General features: G+C 39.2%; 1 protein-coding gene across 2 annotated transcripts in view; it reads left to right on the top strand.

The window, feature by feature from the left end:
• Positions 1-17,652, top strand: part of MDFIC2 (MyoD family inhibitor domain containing 2) — a 102,906-nt gene that overhangs the window by 38,870 nt on the left and 46,384 nt on the right. The window contains exon 2 of one of the 2 annotated variants that reach the window (XM_020284843.2): positions 13,926-13,964. The exons of the other annotated variant lie outside the window; for it this stretch is intronic. Coding sequence (XP_020140432.1) covers positions 13,926-13,964 — 39 coding nt within the window. The remainder of the gene's footprint in view (positions 1-13,925; positions 13,965-17,652) is intronic. 2 annotated transcript variants of the gene reach the window in all.

Below are 17,652 nucleotides of genomic sequence, written 5' to 3'. Positions count from 1 at the left end.
AGACCCAAGTCAAGAAGTTGCAAGAAAGCGTTAAAAATTCCAAATCCCCCCGAATATTTATTGAACAGAGAAGAATAACTAGCAACAGATTGGAAAAGAAATTCCCTGGCTTTAACCACTAAATAGAAGAGGGGACATAAAATTTGCACAACCGCACCACGCCCTTGATTTAAAAACAATAACTTAATAAACAACTCAAAGCCAGAACTTCTCTCTGGATTTTTAAACCAAAATAGCTCAACATCAGCTAGACTGGTGGATCTAATTATGTGCTATAACATATGCCACTTGGTGTACTGTTCGGGTTTTGGTTGTTTTTTTGCCAGAAAATTCCCTCACCCCCTCAAGAATTTTTTTTTTTATTAGAGTTAGCAAATAAAGGAATTTCAGTACTTTATTTTATGACCATTGGCATCAGTGGCTACAGTGTGCAATAACTACCGTATCTTAGCAACTCTAATCTTAACAAAATAAATACAGCAAGAAGCAAACAGGCTTCGCGCCATCCTAATGTCTCATCAACATCCAAAAAAGGGAAAGGGAGACTAAATGGAGGATGACTGTGGAATTGGCAGCTCTCCCGTGGCCAAAAAGATCATAGTTTTTTTTGTTTTGTTTTGTCTTGTTTTTTCATTTTCACAGCAGGGGCACCTGTGATGATGTGTCTTAAGAAAAGAATTCACTTAGACCTGAAGGGGCAGGCACAACGTGGGGACCAGGGGGGAGGATGATTCACCAGGAAGAGTAAGATATGAGGGGGAAAAAATTGAAATTCCTTTTTCCTCTGTAATATGGGGGTCACAGCTATGGAGGCATCTGTTTGTTGTCTCCTAAATTGCATCCAACTGGATGCTCATTCTTGCACACTGTAAGTTCCTTCTTTTCTTAGACACCAAAGCCTGGGGTAGCTCCAGATTATAACTACAGTAAGAAAAGAGGCGCTGCATCAATCATGAGTGACTGAGCCAATGAACGAGTGAGCCCCATTCTGCCCCTCGAACTGGTGAGACAATATTAAAGACACAAAGCTCTGGAACTTCCTCTTGCTCCTGGATAGATCACTTAAACGGTCCCTTGTGTAGAATTAAATCTTTATTTGACTGGGTCCAAACACGCACATCCACGTTGACTGAAGTTGACCCCAGGATGTGCAATGTAGAGGAAAGATCGGAGACTTTGTGGTTCAAGGGACTTGTGTGGGGACCCCCACTCCATCATTTCCTAGCTCTGTGAGCTTACCATAGATAATATGTTTATCGACTGTGAGCTTTAGGGTTCTTCTTCAGCCAGAGTGGATAGATCTCCCTAGTGAAAAAAGATGACGGTTTAGTTGTCAATTGGACTAATGTTTGTAAGGCTACCTAGCCCATTTCCTGGGAAGTAGATTTCACCATCAACTAAATTGATTCGCTTCCCTTCACTTGATTTCCTTTCCCCTGTGTCCTATGGGCCACAACCGTCACCAACCCTGTCACACATGGCAGCCTACTCACTACTACCTTGTCTTATACTAACCAGGCTTGTCACTACTCCCCAGTACGCTGAGCTGTTGAGTCCTTTGGTTCATTAACTCTTTAATCTGTTACGTCCCGTCCATTTCCAGTTGCAAATTAGCACCCTGTTTAAGCTTTCATTACTTCTTGCCTCAAGTATTGAGTGCAAGAGCCCAAACATTGCTCCTCTAAATCTGATCTTGTCCCTTCCAATCTGCTGCCAGCATTCTCTTCCTAAATTTGACTGTGTATTTTTCTGCTTTAAATTCTCCTTCCTCTGATAGATGGGGCCTCCAAGTTCTGAGCTACCCATACTTCTCAAGCCCCATTTCCTGAAATTCTTTCTACCCTGAACCCTACGTTCTGGTTCAGACCAGTCTGCTTCTAATGCTACTTCACGACTCAACACTTTAGCAGTTGTTGTGCTGTCAATGTAAAATGCTTTTTTAACATCTTTGCCCAGTTGATAAACTTCTTCAGAACTCAAGTCAAGCATTACCTCCCCAACGATGACATTCCTACAGTCTCTATGCAAGGTTGATAACATTCTACATGGGATCATGTCTACACAATATACCATGTCTTTAAAACACTTCATTACAGTGCTTTGCAATCCTTTAACTGGCTTTTGTGTCTCTCCCATTAAACTGTGAGTCAGGGAGTCAGAGACCTTAAGTCAGAGTATTCTCATTGCTTAGCACAGTGCTTGCATTCAGTAGGTGCTCCATAAATGTTAGGCCCATCTCCTCTACCACTCACCTCCCTACCCTTCAAATAATAAAAAGATGAATTGAATCGACTTGTTCAGATTTTTATTTTGATCATCTCAACTTCAAACTTCTACTTCATTTGTTAATGTAATGTTGAATCTAATCTGAAAGGAAAATATGCATCTCTTTGCCATAAGAAAACAGATAGAGACTTAGGGAAAAAATTATGATATTATTTTGTGCTCGATGAATATTTTTAGTTTCTATGTGTTCTTGATGACCATAATCCTATTTTATGTGTATGTGACCTTGAGTCATCCTTTAGGCTCTCTCTCACTCACCTTGCTACCTTCCTCTCCCTTGCTTTATATTGTGTTGGCAAATGCCAACAACATGTATACAGTAGAAACAAAACCAATGATAAGGATGATGCAGATAAAGAGACTTCCTTTTTGCAATTACAGAGTCACAAATTCTGACTTTTAAAAGAGACCCAATGTTACTTATTAAGATTCTAACAGAATGGAGTTACAGCTTGGGTTTGTGGTTCAAAACTTAGTACGGTACCTAAGATAAAAATTCTGTATGTTTAGAGTCCTCTAGAAAATTCTTAACTCATTCATAGACTAGATGATATATAGTGCATTATAAAGAATATATATGAAGTGCTCAAGAACACAGTTAAATTTCTAAAATACACCTTTCCTAGTGGACTTAAAAAAATACTTCATTCATTCTTCCTATCTCCAGATTTATCCTCACCCATCCAGAACTTTTCTGTTTTCCATTTTTTAAGAAATACTGCCAGAGAAATGCTGCCTATACCTTACTGCTAGAAGGGGGTGTCAAATTTCGTGCTGTGTATGCTGCAGAATATCTGGAAATGCAAATGAAGCCATAGAGACAACATTATCATTATGTCTGAAATAGGAGAGAAATGATAAAAAGTTAGAAGAAAGGAGAAAAGAAATCAATTCAATGGCCAGAGAATAAATTCATTCAAGCAACATAGATTATTGATCACCTACCTTGTGCTTGATATTATGTCTGGCATTCAGGAAAATAAACTTAAAGAAAGAAAAAAAGAAAAGAAATCGCTGTCTTTCATGCCAGTTATGGAAACAGATCACCCACTGATTATTATGATCTGAGCCTTATATTGTTCAAGAATATTCCATCTAGGACCTGTGATAATGAATTATTGACAAAAGAGTCATGTCCAAATATATTCTAAATATATTATTGTTTCTGTTCTGTGAGGAGGAAAACAGATTTACAAACATTTAAGATGGTAGGGTGTTTTAAGGATGACAAAAAAATTAAGTTCTATTACATTTTTCTGGAAAAACTTTCTTTTACCTCCATTATGATCTACTTCTTAAAGAGTACACAAAGCCTTGCTTTTATGGTTAGGATTGCCAGATTAAGTACAGAATCCTCAGTTAAATTTAAATTTCAGATAAATGATGCACAATTTTTTAGTGTGAAGTGTGCCCCACTTAGTGTTATAAAAATGCATCTTCCTGTCAATTTCAGTATGAAGTGTGTCACACATGTTACATGGGACATCCTCATACTAAAAATTTATATGGCATTTAACTGAAATCCAAATTTAACTGAACATTCTGTATTTTTCTTTACTAAATCCGATAACCCTATTTATAGTAGCATCTATCCAGTGATCAGGGTTCTCATTATTTATTTTAATAAATCAGTGGATCGAACAGTGACTTCCTGGCTGACTTTCCTAAACTGCTTCTGGTTTGTTGTCCAAGTAACAAAACATGACCTTTATCCTCTCCTCCTCATTAAGAAAACAGAAATTTTCTAAGGGGATAAAATTATCAGGAATTAAAAATGACGACATACTATTCCAAGAATTTTTTTTTTATTTTGGCATATTATGGGGGTACAGATTTTAAGGTTTCAATAAATGCCCATTTCCCCCCCTCCCCCCACAAGTCTGAGTCTCCAGCATGACCATCCCCAGATGGTGCACATCTCACTCATTATGTATGTATATACCCGCCCCCTCTCCCCTGCCCAATACCCTATTACTGTAGTACCTATGTGACCACTTAGGTGCTGCTCAGTTAATACCAGTTTGCTGGTGAGTACATGTGGTGCTTGTTTTTCCATTCTTGGGAAACTTCACTTAATAGTATGGGTTCCAGCTCTAACCAGGAAAATATAAGATGTGCTATGTCACCATTGTTTCTTAGAGCTGAATAGTACTCCATGGTATACATGTACCACATTTTATTAATCCATTCTTGGATTGATGGGCACTTGGGCTGTTTCCACAGCCTTGCGATTATGAATTGTGCTGCTATAAACATTCTGTAGAAGGCTAAAACAGGACCCACACCTTTCACCTCTCACAAAAACCAACTCACGCTGGATAACAGACTTATTCCAAGAATCTTAAGCCTGTCAATACTTTATGCTTTTAAATAGTTGCTAAGGTTCACCCCAGAATTGTCAGCATATATCCGTGGTTTTTTTCCTGGTGTGTAATGAACTTTGATATCTTTGGGAATAAAAGAACTCTCTGTCTATCTACACATATATATTTAACAATGCAAGTTATTGTTATATAAATGTAGGCTGTTGTCAATTTCAGTTCCCTGCCATATCAAAAGAACAAAGCAGGCAGGAAGAGCAAAAGGATGATCTAATATGCCTACGCTAATAACAAAGCCAGTGTCCTAAATTGGCAATGGCAGCCCTCTTCTGCGGAGATTGTTTTTAACACCATCCGTAGACATTCAAAAAAATTGGATAGTGACAGGAAGAGCACATTTTAAATTGTCAACCTTCATGATGTCCTTTTGAAGAATAGCAATTACATAACTCAGGCATTTGAAAATATATATATATATATATATATATATACACACACATATATATAAAGCAGTTTGCAAAATGTTATGCAAGACTCCATATTCTGAATTCTTTGTACAAATCAAAGTTACTTATTTTTTACTGTAATCTTTTTCTCCCTTTTATTACCCAGTTACTAGCTAAGGCTGGCATCAATATTAACAAGTACAGAATTAAAACTTTTATTATTTAAATTATTAACAAATTCATTTAAAGATACCATCGACTATGTGCTATTTCTTGATCATATTTAAAATCCAGTTTGTAATTTTCCAAGTCATGCACTTTTTTCATCCATATAACATTCAAACAACAAAAGAGTTTGCTAATATTCTAATATTTTGTTGAAGTTTTAAGTTGTGTTCTCTTAGGCAGTAAGAGAGGAAAATGTTATCCAAAAGTGATTTTATATCACCAAAATTTCATTTGGTCTTTTTTTCTCCCCTAATTCTCATCTTCTTTTGAAATAATTTTAGAAAAACTCTTTTAAAAATGCAGACTTACAGCCAAGAGAAATGCATTGCAAGTACCCTAAATAGTTAATGTATTTTCTAAATGAATGATTTAAAATAGCTATTAAAGGAGAGGAAATGAGCTTAGGTTTCTAGTAATGACTTCTCCTCTTCAAAATGAAATCTGTAAATCCCTGATTGCAATTCCAAATCCCCACAGGACCAGCAGTTCTGGGACCAGGGCTCACTGGCTTTATGTCTAATAGCACCAGATAAGTAGCATGATTTTTATATAAGTAATTTGGGAGAATATTCAGAATTTATAGTCCTAGAGACAATTTATGAATGAATTTCCTTTTTAAAGTACATTATTCTGAAAATCAACTTTTCCACCCAAATTGTAAGCAGAGCACATAGGAATGCGAAAGGCATGGATATATACGTACAGAGACATATGTGTATGTATTTATATATGCGTGCACACACATGCACAAAATATAAGTACCATTTTATTCATAAGAGCATAATGATTCAGCCTGTGATTGTTAATAAAAATGCATTTCTAACCATCAAATTTGAGTCTATTATTCTAAGTTAATTGCATTTGCCCTAAAGAGACTTACACAGCTGGCTGTCAGCCTGTTTGTCAGTTTCATTTTATTCATCAGTCAATCTCATCTCCTCTTCTTTTTACATCCCATATATTGATCAAATAGATTTGTTAGCCTACCTCCACGGCTCTCACAGCATTTAAAAAAAAAAAAAAAAAAAAGAAAACTAATCTTGTTATTATCATCAGATGCATCTGATGACTTCATTCGTTTGCATGTTATTTTAATTAATATCTCAGTGGCAACGTGCATGCCCTTTTGACAGGCCCATAAGACTGCCGTTAAGTATAATAGATGCAACTCACTCAAAGAGGCGCTGAGAAAAAGTTAAACGTGAAAAAGTCTATTCCTCAGTGGTGGGCAGTGTTGCAGCTTCTCAGCTTGACCTGAGCAGTCTCATGACGGTAAACGTTAGTTCTTTACGGGAGTGCGTTAAGGAGTTAGAAAGCATCTCGTTAAAGCTGGCCCGCAGAAGAGAATGTGCTATTAGGTGGTAAAGTGGATTAAAGAAATAAATGGGCTCCTTGTTCCCATTTAAGCCAAAGAAAACCAGTGGGGGAAACAGAAGAGCAAGGAGGTTAGGGAAGGAGAGTAGTTAAGGTGGAAAGTCTGAGAAGAATTAGGATCTTCCTTATGTGAGTCGAGTTGCATTGGAGGGGAGCTGAGAGGCATCACGAGGTGAGCAGGTAATTAGCTGATCAGAAGCAAAGCAGTTAAAAGGTGACCCCTTACCTCCTCTGCTACTCAGGCTAGGAAACTATAGACAATTATGACAGTGTTTTCTCCGGGGACGTGTGATGTAGTTCCTCCATGGATCCTCCAAGACACAGAGCCCCTTCAGCATTGTCACTGCCTGGCTTGAGCTCAGTGCTTTTTATGGACATTCCTTTACACACAACAGCCTCCTCTTTCAACCTTGCTTTGGATCAGTGCTTCCCAGGTGGGAGTGATTCCACCCCCCCCCACCCCCCACCCCTGGGATCGCGGGAGGGATCGCTGGAGATTTGGGGCAGGTGCTGCTGGCACCAAGTGGGTAGGAGCCAGGGATGCTGCTCCCCAACCCCCAACCCACAGGCAGCCCCAGCAGCAAAGAATCCTCCAGCTCCAAAAGGGTGGCAGTGCCCAAGTTAAGCAACCCTGCTTTAGATGGATGACTGAAATACACTTGAAGCTAAAAAAAAAAATGAAAACTACATCACAGTGCGGCAGCAGCTCAGGGAGTAGGATTTAAGCGACTCTGGGAGACAGCAGGACGGCTGCTACACGCGACATCTCACACTCGCCTGTTAAATAACACGACTCATTACCTAGACCTCAGGAACAGTTGAGCCAAAGACAACCCCAATTTTGAGGAGGACAAAGAAAAATGAAAATCGTTGCTTGATAGAAGACATTTCAAAGACCTCCAAGACAAACCAGCTGCAAAATCCCCAATAAAAAGACTCAGTAAGAAAATCGTGTCACAGCCCCTAATCCTCAACAGACCTTAACAAGATGTTCACAAGCCAAAGGCTCATGTCTGCAGAAGACAAAAGACCCGGGGAAACAATATAGTCTAGAGAAGGATTATCGTTAAGAGGCAAGAGAAAGATAAAAACAGATTCTTCAACCTTGCAATTAGAACTCCTACAAAGGATAACCAGAAACGTGCTAAAAACCATGTCACAGTAACTGTTATATCATTCTGCTCTTGGGAAATTAATATTTAGATTACGCCCGGGGCAATATTTTTAAAACCTTTTTTTTTTGATGGATGCTTTTTACCCACCTGCCTAGACACCCTTGCCACCAAACCACTCCCTGGCACAGATGGCCAAGACATTTGCTTTTTCGAATACTCCATATTTCCACAGCCACCCACCAGACAAAAATTAGATTACCACTGCTTGTGTAAACTTTCCAAGCTCTGACACAATAAGATTCCAGGAAATGTACATGCACAGCTAAAAGCAGCATTATACATAATGCACTGTAATTCCAACAGACAAGTTGCTGTCTTCGATAGATATACACATTTTCCATGCCAAACACATGAACGTCAATACATTTTTCTCAAGTTAAAATGGAAACCATTTAACAGATATAATGGGCACAATGAATTTCATTTCGCATTACTAAGGAGGAAAGTTCTGGAAAGGATTGCAATGAGGCCAAGAAAAACAGGAAACCACTTAGAAGCTATCATGCTTGTCCAAGTTATTGCCCCAAGGCATGGTCACGGAGCCCACAGGCCATGGAGATTTCGTATTCTCAAAAATATAATCCTACAAAAACAAGTTTCCCACAAATGGGAAAAACGTTTTAAAATGGACAAAATCATAGTTGCGTTTTTGCAAAAGGTTCAAGAGGATGCCATTACGTGTGCTTCCCGCCCATTCTGAAGAGCTGTTGTAATTGCCAACTTGGTTTTTTGGGGGGAGATTAATTGGAGGCAAATGAATTAAATGATGTGTCGTGTAAAAGAGGTTAGGAAGATGTTCTGGAAGCCCCATTCCAACTCTCCTTTACCCCTGGAAATACGTATCCTCAGTGACTCCTTTCATCACTGTTACAAATATGTCAAGAACAGCAGGACAATCAGCGGCCCTATACTTGCCAGGAAATTGCCTCAAGTCTTTCCGGCATCAAAGACCGTGTGTTCAGTCATTGCACACTGAAGAATTGTGTTGGTATCATCTACTAGGTTTAAATAACAAACTGTAAAACCCTAAACAATATTATTATGCAGTTTAGAATGAAGGTTCTGAGCACAGGGTTATTGGAACCAGGAAGAACTTGGGTCTAAGCCCATCTCTATTACGTACCAACTGTGTGAGCTTGAACAAAATTGTTTTTTCACAGTTTGGGTTTCTCCATCTGTAAAATAGGTATGATATGACCAACATTAATGGTTTTAGGAAGGATAAAATAGGGTCACGTGTGCAAAACATTAGGTACATTACTAGCTGCAGTGCCTAGGAGCAGGGAAAACTGGGTGATATTCTCTGGCCATTCCTGGTTCAAGTGCTTGCTTCTAACACTTCCTGCCTCTGTGACCTCAGGTAAGGTACTTAGCATCACTAAGTCCCAGTGTCCTCATCTCTAAAATGGAGATACTACCACATTTTCCCCCAAAATAAGACAGGGTCTTATATTTATTTTTCCTCAAGAAGACACCCTAGGGCTTATTGTCAGGGCATGTGTTGTTTTTTTTTTAAGTACAGTACAACAATCTACATTTATTCAAATAGAGTGAAGTCGTCTTCTTCTGGAACACCATCCTAACTCTCCAAACCTCGAATTCCATCCTGAATTTCTTGCGACTCTATTTCCTTTAGAACCACTGGCCCCAATCTCTCATGTCAAGCCATAGAGCTCTCATGGGGCAGATGAGAAGGGCTGCTCATCTTCTTTACTGCTCTATGATGAAATGCATGGGTTGTGCAGATGCGCTGCGCAGCCATGCCCATCACTAGGTCTTACATTTGGGGGAGGGCTTCTATTGTGCAAATGCTTAGAAATCCTGCTAAGGCTTGTTTTAAGGGTAGGTCTTATTTTGGGGGAAACAGCACTAGCAAAATGCCTTTAAGATTGTCATGAGGATTTAAGTGAGATAATAAAAATAAAGGGCGTAACAATTCCAACCATATACCTCATTACATTTTAGGCTGAATCATTCTGGCCATCATATTTACAAGTGGGAAATAAACTTCTTTAGCCTTAGGCACCAAAACAACTGGCAAAAACGTCTCAAAGTGTACACACGCATATAGCGGTAGACTTAGAAAGGAAACAAATGGAAAAGCAAGACACCTTCTTCATTAAGTTTACCATGAGTTCCAGCAATCATTTGCCTTTCGTTGGTTTGCTTTTTGGCCCTGGAAAATACAAACACACCTCTACAGAGAGATATTTTAAAAGTGGAACTAGGACAGTATTCATGAAGGTCAGTCCTAGCAGTTCTTCCAAAATATCCACAGTCCTTAGGACAGTCGCATCCCAGAGTGAAAACATCATGCCAGCTAATTGGTTACAAGGCACAAAAAGTAGTGGACACAAAAAATGAAGGATATCTTTGACTGTGAAAGGTCAGGATGAGTTAGTACGCTATTAACTTGGCTCATTTATCAAGCGATGAATCGACTTTTATGAGAAATATTCAGTGTTTTCAAACTGGTTATCAAGGATCCTAATTCTGTCATCTTACGGGCCTATATTAACTGAAATTTTCAGAACGCTACTTAATATCTTAATTGTTAAATTACAGTGACGTGCCCTGGAGTCTGAAAATAACTCAGACTTGTAGCTTGTTTCTGTCTTCCCGTGCAGAAGAAACTTTCCAAAATGAGGGATTTCTCCTGTGCACCGTGTTTAGCCAGATGAAAACTAAACCAGATTGGTATGATAGTCAGCAGTAGAAAGAGAAACAAATTAAGTACTTATAATTGAAGCTTGAGGAATGAAAGAATTCACACTTTCTTAGAGCTATTATTTCAGACAGTCTGGTGTCAGAATTAAAAGCCAACCAGTGCATCTGTTTATATTGCCAAGGATTTTCACAGTAAGAAGGGCTAGGAAACACATATTTTTTAATTAGGGTCCAAATTCCAAAGAACACCAAAAAAAAGTATGTCAAAAATATATATTCTTGTGATTTTTATTGTCCAATGTCTAAACAAAGACAAAAAACCACGTTGCTTACTTCTTCACAAACACAAGTAATGGGATTTAAAAAAAAGTTAATCCTGTTGCTTTGCCACAGATTCTTTTTTTTTTTTTTATTTCGGCATATTATGGGGGTACAGATTTTAAGGTTTCAATAAATGCCCATTTCCCCCCCTCCTCCCACAAGTCTGAGTCTCCATCATGACCATCCCCCAGATGGTGCACATCTCACTCATTATACATGTATATACCCGCCCCCCTCCCCCCTCCCACCTGCCCAATACCCTATTACTGCAGTACCTATGTGACCACTTAGGTGCTGTTCAGTTAATACCAATTTGCTGGTGAGTATATGTGGTGCTTGTTTTTCCATTCTTGGGAAACTTCACTTAATAGTTTGGGTTCCAGCTCTAACCAGGAAAATATAAGATGTGCTATATCACTGTTGTTTCTTAGAGCTGAATAGTACTCCATGGTATACATATACCACATTTTATTAATCCATTCTTGGATTGATGGACACTTGGGCTGTTTCCACAGCCTTGCAATTATGAATTGTGCTGCTATAAACATTCGAGTGCAGGTGTCTTTTTTGTAGAGTGTCATTGGATCTTTTGGGTAGATGCCCAGCAATGGGATTGCTGGATCAAATGGTAGATTCACTTGTATCGCTTTAAGGTATCTCCATATTGCTTTCCACAGAGGTTGAACTAGTTTGCAGTCCCACCAGCAGTGTAGGAGTGTTCCTCTCTCTGCAACCACGCCAGCATTTATTGTTTGGAGATTTTTTGATAAAGGCCATTCTCACTGGGGTTAAGTGATATCTCATTGTGGTTTTGATTTGCATTTCCCTGATGATTAGAGATGTTGAGCATTTTTTCATATGTTTATTGGCCATTCTTCTGTCTTCTTTAGAAAAGTTTCTGTTCAAGTCCTTTGCCCACTTTTTAATGGGGTTATTTGGTTTTTTCTTCCTGATTTTCGTGAGTTCTAAGTATATTCTAGTTATCAGTCCCTTATCGGATGCGTAGGATGCAAAAATTTTCTCCCATTCTGTAGGTTGTCTGTTTACTTTCATGACTATTTCTTTGGCTGTGCAGAAGCTTTGTAGTTTGATCATGTCCCATTTATTTATTTTTGTTGCTGCTGTGATTGCCTTTGGGGACTTCTTCATAAACTCTTTGCCCAGGCCGATGTCTAGGAGAGTGTTTCCAACTCTTTCCTCTAGAGTTCTAATAGTTTCATACCTTAGGTTTAAGTCTGTTATCCAGCGTAAGTTGATTTTTGTGAGAGGTGAAAGGTGTGGGTCCTGTTTTAGCCTTCTACAGGTGGCTATCCAGTTTTCCCAGCACCATTTATTGAAAAGGGATTTTTTTTTTTTTTTTGTTATCCTGCTTGTTTCTGGCTTAGCTACTATTGCTTTTCTTTCCCAGGATGGAATAATACAGAAAAGGCCGATTAAGGAAGGGCTCATTCACACAGAAAGTTCACCAGAATGGCTCAGTTACCCAGCCTTAAAAGTTGAATTACTATGGCTCTCTAAAATGGCCATTTTACACATGAAAATACATCTCTTATTTTTAAAGTTGCATGAACTCCTTATTTATCTTGGGCTTCTAATTAAAGGAAAGTCCTGTGTAAAATCCACACAGATGTATAGAATATTGGAGTACTCGATTCTATTACTAACCTATTTTTACTTCTCACCAGCAAAATTAGAGATATTTTCTGCAATTTCAAAGATTACTTCTTTGGTCAGTGAAAGAAAAAAAAACACACACACACACAAGCAAAATGAAAAGTAATGTTTTGTACGCAAGAGTAAACATGCTTCATTGCCTCATTTATTTATTCAACAAATATTTATTGATGATCTCTTCGGGGAACACAGAGTTGAATAAGATGTGACGGTAGCCAGCAAATAATAACACAAGGTGACATGATCTCTAACGTACAGTGTGCTGGGGAAGCGCTTACCACTAGCAAAATGCTAGAATAGACATAGAGATGATCCACATTTATGCCATTCATTTGAGGAAGAAACTAAGGTCTAAGAAAAGTTGAGCCTCATAAGCACAGAGTCTTTGGTGGAAATGGGACAAAAATAGGACTAGAACGCACATCTCCAAATTCAAATCTCTTACTCTCTAGTTAGCAATATACTTCTCCCTAGAAAATGATTGGTTTTGTTTCCCTGTCCCCCCAAAAAATAATGATCAAGCCATGAATGAAACTTCAAGCATGAACTTCAAGACAGTTGCCTAAAGTTGCAAATATACTTTAGGAGCACAATCAATATCCAACCTAATTGCACAGCATCCTGGATGTTGGAGAAGGAAGATTGAGAAATCAGACCCAGCTGGGTTCTAATCTTCCATCTATTCTACCAAATAGTTAGATGACCTTGGGCAAGAACGGAACTCTGAAAATTATTCAATTTTTTTAAAAAGATGGCTCAAATCAGGATAATAATATCTACATGACATGAGTAAACTTCATGACATAGTTGTACTGAGTGGGTACTAAACATACATAAATTCCCACTTCTCGTTATTGTAGATTGAATAGAACTGATGAAAGACCAGATCAGCACAAACCACATCACAGTTTCTTTATTCCTTGCCATTCATTTTAGCATAAGATTCTGCCTCCAATTTTAAGCCATTTTTGTAGATCACTTTTGGCATACCTTCGCAAAATTAAACATTTTCCACTCTGTGAATATTTTGGGAGTTAGAAAGCAGAGATTAAACAATTAGATTTAGAGGACGTAATCAGCATACATACATCCTCTAAAAAGAGATGGGGAGAAAATAGAGTCGGAAGAAATATATAAAATTAATTAAACCTCCCATACAATTCGGCGAGTCTCTTTCCACTGCAAGTCATAGAAACTCAACCAGTTCAGATAAGGAAGGATGTATCCTAGGATGTCTAGGAGGAGACAAGATTCAGGAGCAACTCAACCCAGGGAATATCTGGATTGCTACTGCGGGATCTATAACCATTCCAGAACAAACTGCCGTGGTTCTCTGCTGGAATGTAGAATTCTTTTCCCTGAAAAAAAGGGTGGAAAGGGATCAACAATGGAGATACCACTCAATTCTACCCCCCCACACACACTTCTTTTAGGATTATCCAGCTCAATTCTAAATCCTCTTGGAGATCCTGGTAATTCATTCTCTTTTCTTTGCAGTCGCTTCCCATAATGTATCGACTGAAGGGCATTTTTGGTGCAATTTGGTAAGAAAAGGACCCGCCTTTGTTCACAATATGGCAGCCATTGCACCAGCATACAAATCATCACAGTACACATTATTTGAAGCCACTAGAGGTACATTTTTACATTGGAGGTGCTTATAATGTACATGTGTATACATGTTAGATAACAAAATACTAAAAATTGTTTCCCTATTTAGGCAATAAATGGATTCAGAGTTTACTATATGTAGGACACTAGGTTTAACTCTGTCCGAGTTCAAAAACCTCAGTTTCTACGCTCGAATGATTGAGGAGGAAGAGTAAGAGGTATAAGGCATCACCTTTAACATGGTGCAGAGGACTCCATGTGTAAGTTTACATTTGAGCTGGGTTTTGGAGTATGAGTAGGAGTTTCTCTGTAAAGAATAGGAGGAGAATGGCGTGCCCAAAGAGGTGGAGACAAAAAAGCTTGAAATGTGCTTTTTTTTATTTGGTTAAAAATTTACGTATATGAAAGTCACGAGAAATAAACATAGCAAAGTAGAGTTTATCATTGATCAATAAAGGCTCGTCCATATTATGGTGCAACTGCATTGGAGAATAACATGCAGTAGCTCTGTAGGGTGAAGCAGAACAAAGATCTCTCCAAGATCATCTCCAAGATATAATATAATAAAGAGGGGGGAAAGTCCAGTTTCACATTAATAAATACAGCATGGCCCCATTTACATTATGTAAAATCAAATACGCAGATGTTCATGAATATATGTAAAACGTCTGAAAAAGCTGATAATCCCAAACTGATAATAGGAATCAAATAAATTAATCAAACAACAGTAGTGAGAAAGGGGCAAGCCGCAGCAAAGTGGAGATTTTCCCTTTATTTTGACACATCTGTGTTATTCCAGCTATTATTTTTGACAATAATAATGTACCTACATGTTGCTTGCTTAGCAAAGAAATATTTTTTAATTTTTTACTTATAGATAAAAGAAAGTTTTCTGTTAAAATAAAGGTCAAGGCCGGGCGCGGTGGCTCACGCCTGTAATCCCAGCACTCTGGGAGGCAGAGGCGGGCGGATCGCTCGAGGTCAGGAGTTCGAGACCAGCTTGAGCAAGAGCGAGACCCCGTCTCTACTATAAATAGAAAGAAATTAATTGGCCAACTAACATATATAGAAAAAAAATTAGCCGGGCATGGTGGCGCATGCCTGTAGTCCCAGCTACTCCGGAGGCTGAGGCAGAAGGATCGCTTGAGCCCAGGAGTTTGAGGTTGCTGTGAGCGAGGCTGATGCCACGGCACTCACTCTAGCCTGGGCAACAAAGTGAGACTCTGTCTCAAAAAATTAAATAAATAAATAAAATAAAATAAAATAAAGGTCAAGTTAATGGCAGAATAAGGAGCATGAACTTTTAAAAAAATTATTTTTTTTTTTTTGGTTCTGGTTGTCAGTGTAGAGGTAGCTGATATATTAAGCTACACATTAGGAAGAGAGCATGTTGCAAGTGCAATTATCTTAGAGCCAAGAAGCAAAGAGGCAGGAAGAACTGTCTGGAGGCCATTCCAAATATATAAGTGCAAGAAAGAAATACATGTAATAAGTAAATATATATGAATAATAAGGATTAAGGGGAGAGAATAGTGGTTTTTTTTTTTTTTTTTTTTTAAGAGTGGAGAGTTTCAAGTATCAAAGGGATGCATCTGGGAATGTTCTGTTGGGAAACTTCTAAGAGACAACAAATGTGGAGAGCACAGAGGCCAAGTCTGATTTCAGTTTAGATGCAGCAGCCATTGGCACGAAGGAGAATGCTGAAGAGTGAATGAGCTCCCAAGCTCCTTGTGCTGAATACCATGCAGATATTGAGGGCAGAATCACAGTGGTGGAAAACATGGCAGGGCCACTGCCCATAGGGAGCTTATCGCCACGGGAATGCTAATACCCACTCCCATTCACTGAGCTTTTATTGTTTTTGCAATGGCACTCAAATATCGCATCAACCTTTAAAACATCCTATTATGTAATTATCTCCTCTCTATGGATGAAGAAGTGAGGTTCATTGAGGTGGGGCAGTTTGTCATAAATTATACAGCTAGGAAGTGTCAAGGGCCTGCTTGGAATGCCAGAACCCTTAAACATTGAGCAACACACATCCCTTAAAAGTGGGTTATAGAGGAATGTTTGGAAAAGGAAAAAAAAGAAACAAACAGGATGACGGCAGTGAGCTAGCACCGTTCATGCTATCGTGGGTTAAGCTTAAGCCTGTAATACAAAGCGAGACGACTCAAGACCTGCAAAATGGGCTACACGTCTACTCGCCATCAAATTGGTACTGACAAAAACTATGGTGTTCAAATAATTGCAGTGTTCAACAGGGATCTGGTCGGGGAGACCCACATCTTAAGGATGTGATGAGCATTGTAGGGGGGAAGGGATTACCTCTATCCCTTTTTAGGGAGAGGCAAAGAAACACACTGTAACCAAAATGTCTAAAAAAAAGAAAAAATTTGTTAATGGGAGGCGAACAGGTGGAAGGGGGGAGAAGGGGAAGGGTACGCACTTTCATGGTGGGTGCAAGGCGCACCACTTGGAGACTGGACACGCTTGAAGCTCTGGCAGAGTAGGGTGGGGCGGGGGGGGCAGGGGCAAGACATGTAACCCTAACAATATTTTGTACCCACAGAATTTGGGAAATAAATAATAATAATAAAAGGAAGAAGACTAGGACAGAGTCATGGGCCTGACTGGCCTTGGATCATAGGAACCGATTAAAGGTCATTGATATGGTGATTAGAAAGAGTCACGTGTTCGTGGGTTTACCGATTCATTCAACAAATACGTATTAAGCACCTACCATGCATTCTTGCTTGAGCTTTAAAATATCAGGTCCATTTGTGTGGGGATGGAAGCCGATTGTGAGGGATTAAGGAGGGAGTGGATAAAGAAATAGTATGTGTTAAGGTCCCCTCGGAGGAATTTGATGATGGAAAAATTAGTGCAAAGAGCATTCATGGGCTCTAGTACACCTGAGCATGCATTCCCAGGGAGGAAGGAGTCAGAAGAGCAAGACAGAAAATACAAGGAAATAGAGCAATGGTTGATATAGACACATCTTGGACATGGTGAAAGAGACGGGTATAAAACCCTGATGCAAAGGTTCACCTTTAAAAAAAGGAGGGCCCCTTCTCCCGTGATAGGGGATAGAAGAAAATGCAAAGGAACAGAGAAATGTTACAGTCAAGTACAATCATAGGAAATGATGTCAAGAAAATCACTTAGCTTCTCAACCCTGGCTACACATTACAATCGTCTTTGCAGTTGTTACAAATCATAACGCTCGGACTGCACTCCAGACCAAATGAGTCAGAAAAGCTCCAGGTTTTCCAAGGCAGGGTTTAAAAATCTGCTGGCAGCCGGGCGCAGTGGCTCACACCTGTAATCCTAGCACTCTGGGAGGCCGAGGCGGGAGGATCGCTCAAGGTCAGGAGTTCAAAACCAGCCTGAGCAAAAGCGAGACCCCCGTCTCTACTAAAAACAGAAATAACTTAATTGGCCAACTAAAAATATATAGAAAAAATTAGCCGGGCATGGTGGCGCATGCCTGTAGTCCCAGCTATCCGGAAGGCTGAGGCAGGAGGATCACTTGAGCCCAGGAGTCTG

This window comes from Microcebus murinus, chromosome 28, assembly GCF_040939455.1.
Source record: "Microcebus murinus isolate Inina chromosome 28, M.murinus_Inina_mat1.0, whole genome shotgun sequence".
In the NCBI taxonomy this organism is placed as follows: domain Eukaryota; kingdom Metazoa; phylum Chordata; class Mammalia; order Primates; family Cheirogaleidae; genus Microcebus; species Microcebus murinus.
Note: the sequence above shows the minus strand (reverse complement) of the source record. Positions and strands in the feature narration are given on the sequence as shown.